Source organism: Antedon mediterranea, chromosome 3 (assembly GCF_964355755.1).
Source record: "Antedon mediterranea chromosome 3, ecAntMedi1.1, whole genome shotgun sequence".
NCBI lineage: Eukaryota > Metazoa > Echinodermata > Crinoidea > Comatulida > Antedonidae > Antedon > Antedon mediterranea.
In genome coordinates, this window is record NC_092672.1 from 32,751,583 (window position 1) to 32,769,889 (window position 18,307).

The following is an 18,307-nucleotide window of genomic DNA, read 5'->3' on the forward strand; positions in this document are numbered from 1 at the left end:
CCCGACTGGTCGGCTACGTACTGGTAGACTAGTTTTCTGGTTTGTATATGACAAATTTAATCTGAATTTGTATAATTACTATAGGCTAATGAAAAAATATCTGACAGGAAATAGGCCGCAAAAAATGGAATGAATGGTGAGTACAGTTTTCTCTAGGCCCTAGCCTATACTAGGCCTAGCCAGGCGCGCTTACCTACTTGTCACAGCCTTGTTGGGTGTGGCCTGCCTGCACCATGTCATGAATACACACAACAGGGAGTACAGGAGGAGCGGCGTTGGTCTAGGCCTAGTCTAGTATATACGGTACCGTACATTGAGACTGTTTATCGTTGTTTGAGAGACTTCAATTCAATATTTAATTTTATTTATTAATCGTAACTTATCTTTATTCGATTACGATAGACTTTAATAAGTCTCACCTAACATTAATAACAACTATACAGACAGGTAGCTAGAGTATAGACATATATGTGTGGACTCCTCATAGGCCTATTTGCTGGTTGATGAACATTGATTTGTCAAAACAAAGAGTCGTACCATTTACGCTATATAATTAAAGATGATTTATTAAAAACGTATTATCTTACAAATTAAACACAGGGCCAGCTTTACTATGACCTCATAATTACATTTTAATTTTGGGTATACAGTAATTGAGTCGAATTGTCGATATCGCTTTCTCGGAAAGAAGAAGAATGAGTGTGGATTAAGTAATTAGTTAGTTGGCGTACACTGACGTCTGTTATCAACTCTCCTAATCTGTAAAACTTGGTCCAGAAGAAGAGAATGTGGTAATTTTCTGATGGTATAGCTCGTTTATTTTTCTATTAGAAAGAGACCCCAGCCACCTATAGTTTCTTACATATTATATTTATTATTTTTAAAAAGCCTACAATTTCATAAATAATTATAAAAATATGTTTTTTTAATTCAATTTTTGTTTTCATAAAATTTGTCGGTAATAGACAACATTTACCCTATTTGCTGATTATGCTCTATTATCATAGGGCCTGGGTCATCCATGCTCAAAGACCTAAACCCTAGATTGTCCATCCCCTCCGACCCTTCTGGGGTGTCATTATCTCTAGGAAACCCTGGATTGTCAATCCCCGCTGACCCTTCGGGAGTAGCGCTGGCTCTAGGAATCGTCTTCGCCTTTTTGTAGTTCAACTCTCCATCTGCTAATATCTGTTCCTGTGACTGTTTTATGACCTTATCTTTGTCTTTCTTGCAAACGAGGTCTAAGATCACAACAAGGAGAAACGTCACCAGAATGAAAGCTCCGACGAATATTGCCACGAACCTGTCATTTGTTTCAAAAGATTGACACGTAGTCGTGTTGGCATCACGCGTAGTGGAATCAAGGCTGAACGCTACGCATACGTCATAGCGTGTGCTAGAGTCTAAATCATTTAGCTCATATCTCATCTCGTCTAATTGTCTGTTAAAAACTTCATCTCCCGTATCGGTGTACAACGTCAGCCAAAACAACGGATGCGAAACGTTTGTCACTACTACCTCTTGCGTTGTATTCCATGTAACGAGGGCTCTTTTTGCTCTCACGTTACCGATTTGTAGATTTTGGATAACGTTGTTACCATGTCCCAGTTGAGATGTCACCATCAACAAGAATAAGCCTAGTCCAAATCTCAACATCTTCAGTCTCTGAAACAATACAATATCGTTATTGGATTTATTTTGTTGACCAATCATAGAACATTTATGCGGAGAGCGATGAATATTAAATTATGCGATTCCTGCTTTTTAAAATGCATTCGTCAGGCCAGCAGTCCCCCTTATTTGAGTGTCGTGAGTCACTAGTCATACAACTTTACTGGTGGCACGAAAGAAAGATGCTTCTAAAATAAGAATGTTGACGGCCTACAGCAATGTATGATGGAGTAGTCTAACATGTACACTAAACATTAAGCTTGGCGTCCCATTATGACGTAATGCTAACGACGCAGCGCAATATTTGTGTCCAATAATCACAAGCGATGGACTATTCGTACTAGAGCTTGTGCTTAAATTTGGTAGGGCCTACCTATTATAGATAAATGCTACTGTTCTTCATATTCATGAAATAAAAACAAAGCGTGGATATCATACCTTTTTAGGGCCAAATTGATTACTGCAATGCTGTTTTATTTCAACGTTTACATCAAAATATGACGTCTGTCCATTACTCGTTCATATAGAATTTATAATATTCTAGGCTATTTTATTATTTATTTGCTATGCATGAATTATGAAGCAACAACAAGACAATGAATCCACTTGTGCTGGCAGTCAGTTCTTCAGTGTTGGTGATTCAAATAACCCATTGAACCGTTCAGGTTGTGTGTAATTAACCAGAACGATAGTACGTTTGTACGAAACACAGAGGCTTACGGATAAGGACTGTTTCACACTATAGAGATTCCACATATATACATACAAATAACCGTTCTCTATGCTGCGCGCGTTCTAACCTTGATACGGTACCTACTTTAGTGTACGCGTGCGCCAACTCACTGCGCATTGAGGCCCATTTACACAGGGCGATAACGATCGACGATAAATAGATAAACATACATTTTTAATTTCTTGGATAAAACGAAATAAATTAGAACAGTTTTCGTTCTACAACTATAGGATAATCATGTATGCTGTATTTGATGAAAATAATATTGTTTCAAATCCAATCAAATGACGTCATGATCAATAAAAACAATAAAATCGTTGTATTGTAACGATATTATTGTTGTTACTAATCATGACGTCATTTGATTGTACGCGTGGAAATATTATTTTCACCTATAGTTTCTAGGATAAAAACTTTTTAAAATTCTAGGTATGAAAAATGCATATTTATCTTTTTATCGTAGATCGTTATCGCCCTAGTGTAAATGGGCCTTAAGCGTGGTTCCCACTAGCGACGCAACACAAGGACGTAACGCAACGCAAGTGAATTGACCAATCACAAGCGATGGCTTATTCGCTTGTGATTGCTAACTTCGGTTGCCATTGGTTAAAACGCTTGCGTTGCGTTTACGTCCTTGCGTTACGTTCTAGTGGGAACCAAGCTTTAACTCGTGTGTGTATACAACAAGTTCAAAATTAAATTCAACATATTAATCAATTTCTAGTCATTTAGGTCAATATATTAAACATGGTATAATGAAGCATCTCACAGCCAAAGCTATGAAACGTTACAATAGCAAAATACGGAAAAGAAATGCTTAAAGAAGACATGCAATAGTATAATACTTTCTCAAAATTATGTCCTAAAAATACAAAAGGATCCGCGACTTAAGAAACATTTTTCTAAGCACACCAGGGGAAGAGTTAATTTCATTCTTCCGTGAGGACACGAAGTATTTTATTTATTGTTGTTATATAAAGTTATGTTGGATGGTCCGGGATCTTCCATGTTGATCTCTGTAAATAGCAGTTTCTCTTTCGTCTGTGACGCCCTGAAGTTTGCTGTGCCACCAGCAAGCTGCAGGTTCATTTGCTTCTGCTGTCGACTTGAATCACATCGGCAAAGTTGGTCAATTAAAACAAGAAATAAAAACACGAACAAGATAAATGCTCCAACAATAATGGCGGCCAGTTTTGACTGGGAATACTTTGTAGTGAAATGTTGACAAGTTGGTACCGTACTGTTGTATGAAACGCAGACGGTATACTTTTCGCTAGCCCTAAGTTTTGTCGGCATGTATCGAAACACTTCCAGGCCTGAAATCACTTCTTCTGCAGTTGAAGCACTGGTTAATGTCAGGGTAGCATAATTGGTATCACTTTCTTCGGAAGCTTCCCATGAAATGAGAGCGCTGTGTACTTCGATGTTTGTAACTGTGATTTTATCAATTTGGATTGTGATGACGTCATCGAAGCAGGCGATCAGTAGGACGACCAAACACAATTTGAAGTTCATTTCTACAAAGATAATGTTGTTAGACCGAATCAATAATTATCATCTTCATTAAAAAAAAATGATATCTATCCAATTGAATACCGTAAAACAAAAGAAGCTCCCTTGCACTCGTCTATCATTATAAGATAGTTTTAATCGTAACTTTGTTGAGGTCCGCGGCCAGTGAAAATTTACTAAAAGCACGAGAAAATCTTTTAAAATTAGCTATAAGGTGAAACGTATAGAAATATAACAGGAACATCTTCAGTGAAAACAGCCAGAAATGTGTATTGGCTTTATAGAAATAATGATTTTCCTCAATAATGAATGCAATTATATTGATAATATCGCTTACCGTAGTAAAAGTTGTTAGGATACCCTGCCTTCTGTCTTCTAACAGAACTTTAATTGTTCAGGGACTTGGTAACAAAGTTTTAACCAGTACAGAAATCCTCTTTAAATCTTACTCTCTTTCATCCCAGGATATTCAATCCCACATAAAAATTACTGCACATTGGAGGTCTACCTTTTTTCCTCAGTCGCAGTTGGGGTAAAGGCATGCAAGTCGGCGTGAATCGATAATAGTAATAGCCTCATTTTGGCAATGTTTGAACTGTTCTGCTTTGAATAAGAATAGCATTATCCTTGTATTGTCCTTCGCATTGTCTCCATAGAATAGCTCCGTTACTATAGGATTGGGTAACATCTATTGGAATATTCACAACGTCATGGTCATGTGATTGATCTGAGAATTGATGATATGTGTAAAAAAAGTATTAATACCATCGAGGATGAGTTGTTTGTTTATCAATTCTTTACACTGACTTTGCGTTCGTTCTTGAACGTGAAGGCCTATATTAAAATGTACCCCTAAAGCTCTTTCTACACTATCAAACTAGTTTGACAACAAAATATGTGATGTGCCCAAATATGGTAATCATATGCCCAAATATGGTAGTGATAATGATACGATGTTGCACATCATTTGTCACATTGATAGTGTAGACAGAAGCTTGGTTGCACTACTGATTTGTTTAATACCTCAAGCAGTGGTGGCGCCAGGATTTCCCGGGGGGGCCGAATCCCCCCACGGGGGCCGTACGCGCGAAAGCGGGGGTGGGTTTGGGAGGGGGTATTCCCCCTCCCGAGCCTCAAAAAATTTTGAAAAAATAGATGCTTACACACTGTTTAATAGGCTAGAGCAACTGTTTCCATTACATTTAATAACAATGTCACATAATAATGTAAATTTAAATAAATCTTTCCTAAATACTCTAATACGGATCTTTTTCGACGAACTAATAATAAACTTTGATCCGAAAATGCCTCGATAGTGCATGTGTTTAGTGTACGACTGTGCTTTGGTGGTCTGTTAACCTCAGATATATACCCTATAGCCGGGTGAATAACTCAATGTAATTTAGTACCGTATACAATGATGATTGCCGTAATCGCCGTGTCTATAACACAAATCAATAAAATGCCGTTTTTTCGGCCGTGTACATAGAACAAGACATTTCATGTTTATGTTATACCTATGAAATAATAATAAAAGAACATCATGTTTATCGTTTTTTTTTATCGTTTATACTGTATACCATTATATAAAAAACCTTCATACGCGAGAAAAAAGTTCACGATATTACACTCTACTCTGTACAGGGGTGTAAATATACAGGTCCACGCTAACGCTTGCACACGGACCAGGGCGGAAAATGGTGTATTTTTTGGAGAGTGATGACGTCAGCATTCACACGAGGAGCGAGCTAAGAAAACGTGATGCTGGTAGTGGGATCAGTGCATGTGTTTTGAAAATAACTCAGTTGTGGGTATTTTCCGAAGATTTTAAATTGCGTTTTCTTTTTAGACTCTTGAATTCATAAATAGTTATTTCACTATGTAGGCCTATTTACACAACTATAGCTCTAGCCTACTCTTCTTAAAAAGAGTCAAGTGCGTCGAATCCGCGTCTAGCGACGGTCATGGGTTTGGTGCATCTTTTTTTTCCCTTTAGAATTAAGGGAGGTGGCTAGCCACCCTATTCACCCACCTACCCTAGATCGAGATTTATGCGCGAAAAGAAACGTGACCAGACCCTGTTTTATGGTTCGGGCCAACCAACCGACAGCGGACATATACGCGGTACACCAAGGGTTATTGGTAAATTGAAACAATTCGTAAACTGAACCGTGAGAACATAACTCGTACCTTTATCCCTGTATGAACGTACGTCGATGCGTAGTTGCAAATGAATTTTCGATTTTCGCCTGGAATCTGAAAAATACACATTTTGGTCCCTGGATGTATGTCGACGCGTATACCGCAGTGAGCCATGAAAGATTCGTACAAAGAGACACCGCCAGACAAATGCGTACCACATCATACCGTTTACTTCGCTGTCAGAGTATATCGTACGTACGTCAAAAATGGAATGCCGCAGTTACTTAAAATATATAGTAGTACACTTAATATGGTTTTATTTTTTACCAGAAAAGAAATGATCATATTTTTCTCCCCGACAAATATGACCAATACTCCCCGACGGGGGGGCCAGCTTTCCCCGACGGGGGGCCCTGGCCCCCCCGGCCCCCCGCTGGCGCCACCACTGACCTCAAGCATGGCATTTCGATGATTGTTGCGTTCTATGAAGTTTAGCCCATAAATATGCAGTATCTAACATAACAGGGAATTGAACCTCGGCCATTATGGTTCTTTGGTCTGGAGATACTGCAGTCACTCTGTACACTGAATGAATTGAAGTACAGTAGTGAGATTGAAATAGAATAGCGCCCTCTCTGGTTAAAAAATGACACGCGCGCGCCCGGCCGGTTGTTATTTAGTATCTTAGCAACCAACCAGGCAAATATAAATAACATCACATCGTATTTTTTTTTAGCAACAATTTTAGTGGTGGAAACGACTTCAGAAAGGAAATTTATAGTTTGAAGTAGAATAAATAAAACAATTACAAGGTATTAAACGTTATTTTAAATCTTTATAAATTGTTACACCATGTTTAGACCATCGTTTTTGTAAGGCTAGGATAGGAATATGCCATTAGTAGGGCTAGCTAGGCCAGAATAGATATAGGCCTAGGCCTAGCTAAGCCTAGCTAGGCCTAGCCTACCTAGGCCCTAGGCCTAGGCTATTTAACAGGCCAACAGCGCATCCGCTCACTGGACTGCTGGTAGCAGTTAAGTGATTGAACGAGGCCTAGGTACGGTAGGCTTTTAGGTGCTAGGCTAAACAAACCAATCCAATATGGCAATTAATGATTGATTAATACTCCTAAATGGTCTACCTAGGCCTAGGCCTAGAGGCCCTAGTCCTACGCTAATAGTGTCCAATCCAATTGATTGATTGAAGAAGTTTGTTAAAAAAAAAATAAAGTTCATAAAATTGAAAAACAAAAATGCGCCTGCCGGTCAGTCTAATTACCAAAAACAACCGAAAATAACCGAAAACAACCGAAAACAACCATAAACAACAAACAACAACCGAAAACAAAATAAAATAATCTAAATACCGAAAACAAATTTAGTATAACATTTTTTTTAATGTCGCCTTCTATTGATGGGTGTTTCTATAGACCATAACAGAGAGAAAACCGCATGCGGAAAAGCCAAGGAAGACCCTACGAAACGGTAGTGTGCACAAAATACAACTAAAAATCGTACAATCAATCAATGATAACATCGCATTTACTTACAGAATCTATACAAATATATTAATTTTAGTCTTTCGATTTTTGATCCAGAAACGAACACATTTACTCCTCACAATAATATAATTGTGAATCACGTTAATCCATAGTATAGAAAGTAAATTGACTATGGTTAATCATGATCAATTTAATTATAGATATATAGATTTTCAAAGATAATAATACAAAAATGATATTTTTAAGAATATTGATAATATTAGCGACTATAAGTATACTTAAAACCAGCTCACGATAAAGGATTCACAATAAAATCTATTCAGTAAAATTACCGTAGTCGATTAAATAACGTTTTTATCCTTAATCACTTCAGTATTAACTTGTGATGAAAACCGGGGACGAAAACGCAAAGTTAGGTAAAATGTAGTCTCGGCGTGTATTTTATTTTATTGAAGTACGATTTTGAGTTGTATTTTAATTGTGCACACTACCATTTCGTAGGGTCTTCCTTGGCTTTTGCGCGCACGGTTTTCTCTCTGTATGGTCTTAGCTTTAGAAACACCCATCAATAGAGGGCGACATTAACAAAAATATTATACAAATTTGTTTTCGGTATTTAGATTTTTTTATTTTGTTTTCGGTTTGTTTTCGGTTTGTTTTCAGTTGTTTGTGGTTGTTTTCGGTTATTTTCGGTTGTTTTCGGTAATTAGACTGACCCGCGCCTGCTGGCCATGATCGGGACATTGCATGGTCATCATGAATGCCATGAAATGCACGAATGGCCCTCTGCTGCAGTCTAGTGAGTAGGCCCTAGACAAGCTAGGCCTAGTTTTACTCTATTAATTTAAATTAGGCACAGAGTAAATACCTAATAGCTAAGCCTAGACCTAGTTAGTTGCTTATTAAAAAAGTTTGTTTATTGGTAATGGTATGTTAATAATAAATAAGCCTCTATTTGGTGCCTACTCAACTGTTCTTTTGATTGCTTATTTTACTTATATTTTAGATGCCTCGTGGAGCACCAAGGTCAGCAAGCCGTCGATCAGATGCGAGTGACATTGATGCTGATCAACAACTTGGTAATAATAATAATGTATTTATATTTAAAAAAAAATTATTATAAAAAGGTTACACTTGTGAGATCATTATTGATTTTTTTTTCTCCCTTTCCTGAGATAACATAGGTCTTGTCATTGACATTATACTTTTTGACTTTTAACTGAAGAGATCGACCATCAACTTATATCAGTGATCACATGTTTTTTATCAAACAGTCTGAAAAGTGTTGTAATTTTGTCCACAGCTGAAAATGAATTGGGGAAACTGCAAAGACAGTATAGGATAATGGAAGGGGACAGAAATGCCTACAGCATTGAGTCACAAGACCTCATACGCAAACAACTGTAAGTGTATTGTTCATATATTATTATAACTCCACTCCCTAAGACTTAAATGAGACTTAGTTTATACTATCACGTAAAAATAATAAAATAATTGGCGAGTTTTTGCTCGCTGTTGGATGCATATGAAATTTTTTTAAATTACATTTTTCAGATCGGAGATCAAGACACTGGAAGCAGAAAAGGGAGAGTTGATGAAAGATTTACACCTCTCTGAAAGTAACACAAATATATCACGTGATGACAGCAACATTGGCAGGTTGCAGGTACTGCTAGAGGAAAGAGGTAAATACAAGCTTAACACGTTCACTAACTGGGACCGTAGTATACTCATCCCACAGGCTGTTTCACACATGTATTCAAAGCTCGGTCTACACTATCGAACTAGTTTGTCAAAAAAAGTGTTATATATACCAAATATGGTAGTGATGCCCAAATATGTTAGTGATATGACATCATCATGTCCATATATGGGCATATAACTTTTTTTTGTCAAACTAGTTTGATAGAGTAGACAGAGCTCTGTCGAACCCAGAGAGTCTTAAAATCCTCAGATTATAGGAACCCTGGCAATACAGCTAATGTGGTTCGATAGTGTACTGTAGACAGAGCTAAAGAGTTTTGAAGTGGTATGGTGAACTTTAAAGGATCTATAGTAACAAACATTGGTAACAATTTTTGTCACATAAAGTTTGATAGTGTAGACAGAGCTTAAGGATGAATGATTTATCAATATTTTGAATTACAGTATAATCATGATGGTTTTATATGCATTTCAATGCTCGGAGTATGTTTTATATTTTATATATTTTTTTTTTGCAGATGAATATCGCAGAATGATAAATGAAGAGAAAAAACGACAAAAGGAACTTGAAGGGATGACGAGAGAAAAGGAACGAGAGATACATAATCAACACAAGAGAATGGGTGGGGTACATGCGAGTCAACAGCACACTACTAAGACACAGAAGGCCATTAGGGTGAAGGAGAACCGACTGCACCAAGTAAGTACTGTATTTATTTAAATAAAGACCCCAGTGTGTTTATTCAAAGTGGGGAGTTTATTTCCTTGAATAAACGCCCTGCCACAATGTTTTGGATGAATCCATTATTGTTATTCATATTTATTACTGCTTTGCAGGCCAATGAAAAGTTCAATAGTATGCTTACGGAAAACGCTGAATTCCGAGACAAGATTGACAGTCTTCGCGTTGAAAGAACACGTTTTGAGAACATACGCAAGAAACTTGAAAAGGTAAGTGAATCAACGTATACGTGTCGGCAATATATTAGTAAGAGCAGAAATTTATCAATATAATGTTAATGAAAAATATCGACATAGTGTAAGATCATCACAAGTGGAGAACATACAGTAATTATGAATACTTTTATATATGTATAATATACAGTACTGTACGTTATCCTACAATTTTACCATGAACTTGGTAGTTGGAACATTTACTTCATCTTAGTTTATTTCACATAACATATTATATATACATTTGTAATGATAAATAATAATACATTTTATTGTGTGTGGAGATTTCATTTCAATAAGCCATAATGGCTTTAAGTCTGAACCTCCAGATAAAACAAGCAATAAATATGATGAGCTAATAAATATGAAATGAACAGAAAAAAAACCAAATAAATAAGTTCTACTATATATATATATATAAACTATAATGCATAAAACTATGAATTAATAATTGTTTATATTTATGAATTAATAATTGTTTATATTTAAAATAAAAGTTCCATAAATAAGGTCTATAATAAATAAAAGATGTCCTGCAAGGTGAAATACAATATTTTTCATAAATGAGATACTCTATTTGTAAAGGTATTTTCTAAACCTGCTCTAAGTTGTCTTTAAAAGTTTCTGTAGCAATTGTTTAATTGAATTTCATTTATTCTTCTTATAAAGGAAAGTGCTGACCTCCGTCAGCAAATTGGAGAGGTCATTGACCAATCCACTCAAGCATACGACTCGCGAGACGAAGCCCAGGCAAAGATCATTCTGTTGAAAGAAAAAGCCGATAAGGATTGTGCGCAACACAAGGCGGAGATGAAAGAACTGCAACGCATCATCGATCATGACCGCCAACTGAAAGAATTTATGATGATAAAGAGTAGAGAGAGGGGTGAGGAAGATGAACAGCTGATTGCATTGAGACAGAAACGAGGTACAGTCTGACAACAAAAGTGTGATGTGCCCAAATGGTAGTGATATCCACAAATATGGTAGTGATATGACATCATCATGTCCATATATGGACACATCACATTTTTTTGTCTTATAAAGTTTGATAGTGTAAACAGAGCTTCAAAAATATATTATTAGCGATACCAATGTTACTTATAGATCTTTAAAGTTAACCTTACCACTTAAAAATCCTTAAGCTCTGTCTACACTATCAACCTTTATGTGACAAAAAAATACAAACAAATAATATGCGATTTCTATTTAATGTTTAAAAAAATAAATGATTGAGTCATACTCTTTGATGTCGTACTGCAGTAATGGTTACTGATTTTAATGATTGAGTCATACTCTTTGATGTCGTACTGCAGTAATGGTTACTGATTTTGTAAATTGTATTGTACAGTTGATATTGAATTAGCATCAATAAATGACTTTGGTACGGTAGACAAGAGTAAAAAAAAAATCAAATAATGGTAGTCTTTAGCGCCTAATACAATGTTTCTAAGCACTTTACACACAAAAATGATCCTTAAAATATCCTAATATAACCAAAAAAGAAAGAAAAGCAGAGGAACCATTTTGATGACCTGTCATATTTGATAATTTCAGAGGCTGAGGAAGACGAAAGGCGTCGACGAGAACGCCAAGAAGATTCTATCGAAGCCTATGAAGATGCTTTTAAGAAGATTTCAGAAATCACAGGAGAGGATGATCTAAACAAGTTGGTTAACAAGTTTATCGAAGTTGAAGATCGAAACTTTGCTCTTTTCAATTATCTGAACGAACAGAATAATGAAGTTGAGAAACTACAAGATCAAATTGCGGAGGTTCGTACATTTAATTAGTATTATTATCTATTGTTAATGATTTCTTTATTTGATGTTCCTCTTTCACGGCCAGCTCCTGTCTTAAAACCTTTGCCCTAAGGTTACTTTATGAGAGGAGTTTGTTCTTAAAGCTCTGTCTACACTATCAAACTAGTTTGACAAAAAAAGTGTGATGTGCCCAAATATGGTAGTGATATGCTTAAATATGGTATTGATATGACATCACATCATCATGTCCATATTTGGACACATCACATAATGTTTGATAGTGTAGACAGAGCTTTAAACTGTTCTTGACTGCAAAAACAGAAAGCTAATGTATTTTATGTGAAAACAATTTCATGTGGTTTCTGTGTACGTAGTAATTTTATTCATAGTTTTTTTATTGTAATGTAATTATTTCAAATTCAAATTATCTAACAGATTAAAGATGAAATTAAAATGTTTGAGAGCCAAGGTGCAGAGATGGAGACACAACGCAAAACTATCTTAAAGAGTTTGGAAGAAAAACAAACAAATTCTGCAAAGGACGCTGATGATTTTGATTCCAAGACCAAGGGTGTAAATAAGATTTTGGATCAACTCAAAGCAGGTTTGTTATTAAATTATTTTTTTAATTTGTTATTCTCAATTTTTTTTTTTTTGCCAACCAAGTGATTTCAATCTCTATTCTTTTCAAAGATGACAACCCTGTTCAAATATGTACACAAGATACTCTGCATAAACAGTAAAAAGTCTTATTACAAATCTTTGGGAGTCGAGTCTTGTCATGAGAAAAAAATCTTGACATCTGACAAGATTTGAACCTAAGACCCTTCGATTTGTAGGCCGACAAATTAACCACCAATCCACAAGTTCACTTAATACATATATTTATGTGTTTTTTTACTGTTTATAAATTTGTATCCATGTTATGATAGAGTATTGTATTATTTCAAAAAATTAAATATTATTTTTGTAGGTGTTGAATCTCTGTTCACTAAAATTAACTGTGATCGTTCTTCGATTGATGATATGCTTGGAAACACTGCTGGTGTTTCAGATGAAACCATAGTGCAGTACTTGGGATTGGTTGAACAGAGAACCAATGAGCTTCTTGCGGTTAACATCTATGTGGATAATAGAGTAAGTGGAGATCATACAGCAACATATGATACAACAGGGCTAGAGGGTCCAAGGGAAATTCCTTGGGAAATCCCACAGTGTCCATAGTAATCCTGAGTATCCTGGAGACTTTAGGGTAACCTACAGAGTCCAAGGGAAATTCCTTGGCAAATCCCACAGTGTCTATAGTATCAATCCTGAGTATCCTGGAGTACTTTAGGGTAACCTACAGAGTCCAAGGGAAATCCCAGAAATTCTTTGGGAAATCCCACAGTGTCTATAGTATCAATCCTGAGTATCCCGGAGACTTTAGGGTAATCTATAGAGTCTAAGGGAAATCCCAAAAATTATTTTCGAAATCCTACAGTGTCCATAGTAATCCTGAGTATCCTGGAAACTTTAGGGCAATCTAGAGGGTCCAGGGGGAATCAAGGAGAGTGTAGGCGAAATCTTGGATATTTTGCGGAAATTACAGGAGAACCATGTGAAATCCTGAATGCCTAAATGTGAACATATACAATATTTTTATCGAACTGTTATTATCATTTCATGTCTTGATATCAATTCTAACAATGTTATTTTTCTTAGAACTTGGATCATGAACCTCAACCAAAAGGTGGTTTACTTGGTAAAGGACCGGTACCAGCACCACAGCAGTTACTTATCATGGCACCGACTACTGGTGAAGATTACGACAGTGACCAAGGCTCTGAGCTAAGTGAAGATGAAAGCCGACCTTTGACACAGATGGAGTTAAAACAACGGATCATGAAAGGAGTTTTGAAGAAGGAGGCGGCAGCCGCTAGGAAAGGGTTCCAGTACGACTTATCGGGCGCGAAAGAAATGAAACAGAAGCAATCTATGCCCGAAAAGAAGCGTGGTTCAACAAAACGCTGAATACTTCTTAATGAAATGTAGTGTATAAATAAGTCACATATCCCTTTATTTAAAGTTTACAAAGAACCCTGGCTAGGCCTTGGTTCATGAATATACAGGCTGTAGTAAATACTAAACTGTAACCATATTTTGATCCATGGTTAGATTATTATTGTTGTCTCATGTATTCATTTTAATGTGGTGTATGCACTTGTCAATTGTATGACCCCCGGGAAAGATGCATCATGGTTGCGTCATTTACAAATAATTCCTGACGCAGGGGTGCGTCACATCAATGAACGATGGTGTGTCAATGTCCGTCACTTTACCACTCAAAATATCATAAACAACATGGTCACAGTGCGTCAAACAGGTTGTATAATGGGTCATACAAATGACAAGTGCATTATAACCAGGTTGCAAAATAACATTAAGCCTTAAGCTCTGTCTACACTATAAAACTAATTTGACAAAAAAATTATAAAAATATAATAATGGTAGTGATATGACATCACATTGTTTGTCACATGAAGTTTGATAGTGTGGATAGATCTTTATGAAAAGTATGTATATAATGAAACAAAATGTTACCTTTTGCACAATATTTTTTTAAAGTATGAACAGAATCAATTACAAATATTGAAATGGGTTTTTTATTTGATTGACCGTATTCAAAAAGGGTAAAGTTTGTTTCACACTAAGCCTGGACTCCGGTGTAGTGTTTAACCATGTTTGATTCATGTCATGACCCATTCCGCCAGCATACCAAATCCAGACACAGAGTGACTGTAGCTTAAAGCCTATGTATTGTAATTATTTTGTTAAAAGGAAATCAGATCAAATTAAAGTATTTAATATTTTTCCCCTTTTTTTTGTATAGCAATATAGCAAATAAGATATATTTTAATGTGTTTGCTTAGAACATATTTGTGCTTTTCATAAAAACTGTCTCCCAAAACCAGAGTTTTCTTGATGTTCAAAGAGTCATTACCATTAAAACACATACAGAATACTGTATCTGTCCGGTATTGGAAACGTTGACTGATGGTATACTACAACTTTAGGAAATCCTCCAAATATTATCCCATACCCTTGTATCATTGTTTATCCAAGATTGTTGAATATGTATGAGATAAATAAAAATTATTTTCTAAAATATCAATTTTGGGGAAAATAGATTTCTGACATCCAATATGTTTGACATATAAGGTCACAGGAAATTGACTTTTGACCTTTCACTAACATAAACTTCATAATTACAAAAGGTCAACTTTCATGCACATTCCTGTGTCTTTTTTAAAGCTTTGACAATAAGATCGGCGATTTCTGGTATACCAACCATGTGTTTAGCTTGTGCAAATATCGTTGGCCCATCCTCCCGCATCAAACAAGAATCCCTCTCCATCACCTTAAAACAGTAACAAAATATATACTTTCAATAATTTGTTGCTATCTGTCATGCATTTAATTTTTGTTATATTTATCAGTAATGATTTGGTTTAATCATTTGCTCTTTAAAAAAATGATTGATTGTTCAGTGCTTTTACAGGCTCCCTGCATTTTGAGCTATATTAATAAAACAAAATTAATTGTTACAAATTTGATTGTTACAATTTACAAAAATACTATGAACATATGTTTCTGTTTTTACAGTAGTAGGCCTACAGGCTACCTGTAATAGTGTGCAATTTTAATATTTATACCCACAAGACAGTATGTTACCTTTAGGTCAGCACCCACAGCCTCGGCCAAATCAGTTTTATTGATCACCAGAAGGTCACTTTGTGTTATGCCTGGTCCACCTTTCCTGGGAACTTTGTCTCCCCCTGAAAACGAACATGGAAAATTTATATTAATTGAAGCACAACATAAAATATATCTTAATTTCATAGATTTATAGCCCATATTCAGAGCTTCCAGCTAGAATGCAACGGGATGTACGTGCAAAACACAAGTATTTGACTAGTTCGATAATATCTGACACAATTGTGATTGCTTAAAAACTGTTTGCGTGTATACTGGCAAAATCATGCTTAATATAGTCTGCAGGAAAGTTTTGAAACTAGGTCTGCTATGAAAACTGTGTATAAACTCTGTCTACACTATCAAACTAGTTTGACAAAAAAAGTGTGATGTGCCAGAATATGTTTAAATATGGTTTCGATCCAACTCGGCCCTAAACCGTCTCGGCCAAAGTCAAGTCGGCCCCACGTCAAGTCGGCTCCAAGTCAACTCGGCCCCACGTCACCTCGGCCTCACATTAACTCGGCCCCACATCAACTCGGCCTCAAGTCAACTCGGCCTCACGTCAACTCGGCCAAAAACTAATCCGTCAACTCGGCCTCTAAAAACTATGAAACGCAAAAAGTGCTAATATAGTAGTTAATATTATAATGGCAGGATATAGTACGGTTATGCCTACATAATAGACGAAATACAACGGAAAATTCAATATAAATGATTATATAATATTAATTGATAGGTAGTATTTATTTATATTGTTTGAAACAAACAAATATTTCTTCACATTTTGTATACAGGAATCTGTCGAAGAAGACATTAAAAAAAATAATATTTAAACAATATACTTTGGTCTACAACTGTATATACATCAATATAAAAAGAATAAAATGACATTAAAATCAAAACAAATCAAAAGGCAAGAAAACAAATTGCATAAGCATTATGGGTATAGGTTACATGCACACACCCCAGACATGAATGTGCATTATTTTCAAATAGGCCTTACGGTTTTTTTTGTATGACATTTTTATTTTCATTTCGTTTAGTACTTCATAATTATTCATAATTAATACAGTACACCATGGGAAGAGAGAAATTTGCTTCCATAACAGTCCATAGGGAAGTGATTGTGATTTTATTGTATTTAATTATGGATTCATGAATTTGTCATGGTGTGTGTTGTTATACTATCATCGGGAATCTTGTGTCCCGTTTTGTAATATCATCTTTAATTAAACTAAAAAGAATAATTTCTTCCTCACTATCATCCGATGATCATCCAGAAACGACTGCTATTTTAACGTCACGTCACAAAACGGAACAGGTGTGAATGTTTAAAACGGAACGTTGAACGGGCGCGCGTCACATTGAAAAAACGGCGCCGTCCGCGAAACGGAACAGGTACGGACGGTGGGAATGGCCCTTTAGGTGATCAATTTTATTGAACAATACAGGGCGCGGTGGGTGTTAAAAAACAGATGAGAATGCAAAGGCAATATTATGTTGTTTAGGAATTCCGTTGTTTTGGAATCAAACAATATGTTTTAGTTTTTGCTTGACAAAAAAAAAATACGCCATTTTTTCATGATGATTTCTTCAGTGTGTTTTAGATTAGTTTTTATGCTTGACAAAATAAAAATACACCATTTATTCATGATGATTTCTTCAGTGTGTTTTAGATTAATTTCCCATAAATGTATTCATTGGATTCTCCATTATAATCAAATAACAAAAGTAATAAAAACAATTTGAATAGCGCACAATTGCAATAGAAATTTAACATGACAGAACATTCCGAATTTGTTTCCATAATCTCTTCGGTAGTTTGATTGACATCGTCAATAAATGTGTGAAAAGATTTTGTTACTGTAATATACCATTTTAATGTCACATATAGTTATTCACTTTGACCGTGACATATTGCTAATAATTTGAGAGAGAATATATACAAAAAAAACCCATTTTTATTTTACTGTATTAATCTAATAATATCTATATAATATATAGGCCTTCTAAGAATATTTGCGATTATTTCTGGGAACATCCTCAAAATAGATCTAACAAACACATTACTGAGGGTTCTTACTGAGACAAACCAACCAACAATATAAATAAAAATTACCTATCAATTAAACGAAAAACGATCAGCCAGTGTGTTATAATTTACATTGAAATTTCCGTTTTATTTCGTCTATTATATAGGCCTAACCGTACATATCCTGCAATTGTAATAAATGAACTACTATATTAGCACTTTTTGCATTCCATACTTTTTAAAGGCCGAGTTGACGGATTAGTTTTTGGCCGAGTTGACTTTAGGCCGAGTTGACTTGAGGCCGAGTTGACTTGAGGCCGAGTTGACTTGAGGCCGACTTGACTTGGGGCCGACTTGACGTGGGGCCGACTTGACTTTGGCCGAGACGGTTTAGGGCCGAGTTGACCTGCACCCTTTAAATATGGTAGTGATATGACATTACCAAAAGTGTGATGTGCCAGAATATGTTTAAATATGGTAGTGATATGACATTACCAAAAGTGTGATGTGCCAGAATATGTTTAAATATGGTAGTGATATGACATTACCATTGGCAC

At 35.7% G+C, this 18,307-nt stretch overlaps 3 protein-coding genes across 4 annotated transcripts in view; 1 reads left to right on the forward strand and 2 right to left on the reverse strand.

Annotated features, from left to right (window-relative positions):
• LOC140045260 (coiled-coil domain-containing protein 63-like) lies at window positions 1–15,534 on the forward strand. Of its 2 annotated transcripts, none has more exons than XM_072090094.1 (12): window positions 1–39; window positions 6,795–6,870; window positions 8,566–8,638; window positions 8,863–8,962; window positions 9,114–9,244; window positions 9,782–9,963; window positions 10,101–10,214; window positions 10,887–11,145; window positions 11,775–11,992; window positions 12,416–12,584; window positions 12,954–13,117; window positions 13,685–15,534. In XM_072090094.1, the coding sequence occupies exons 3-12, from the start codon at window positions 8,566–8,568 to the stop codon at window positions 13,991–13,993; spliced, it is 1,719 nt and encodes a 572-aa protein (XP_071946195.1). In that variant the 5' UTR covers window positions 1–39; window positions 6,795–6,870; the 3' UTR covers window positions 13,994–15,534. The 2 variants fall into 2 exon arrangements, with proteins under 2 accessions (XP_071946195.1, XP_071946194.1); XM_072090093.1 differs by having other exon boundaries at window positions 11–136.
• LOC140043878 (uncharacterized) lies at window positions 409–2,725 on the reverse strand. The gene is made up of 2 exons (XM_072088356.1): window positions 2,110–2,725; window positions 409–1,665 (listed from the first exon to the last, which is right to left on the reverse strand). The coding sequence occupies exon 2, from the start codon at window positions 1,654–1,656 to the stop codon at window positions 973–975; it is 684 nt and encodes a 227-aa protein (XP_071944457.1). The 5' UTR covers window positions 1,657–1,665; window positions 2,110–2,725; the 3' UTR covers window positions 409–972.
• LOC140045261 (urease accessory protein UreG-like) overlaps window positions 14,566–18,307 on the reverse strand; it is a 6,736-nt gene continuing 2,994 nt past the window's right edge. Inside the window, exons 6-7 of the mRNA XM_072090095.1 lie at window positions 15,695–15,798; window positions 14,566–15,380 (exon numbers count right to left, since the gene is read on the reverse strand). Of these exons, the coding sequence (XP_071946196.1) occupies window positions 15,246–15,380; window positions 15,695–15,798 (239 nt within the window). The 3' untranslated portion in view covers window positions 14,566–15,245. The remainder of the gene's footprint in view (window positions 15,381–15,694; window positions 15,799–18,307) is intronic.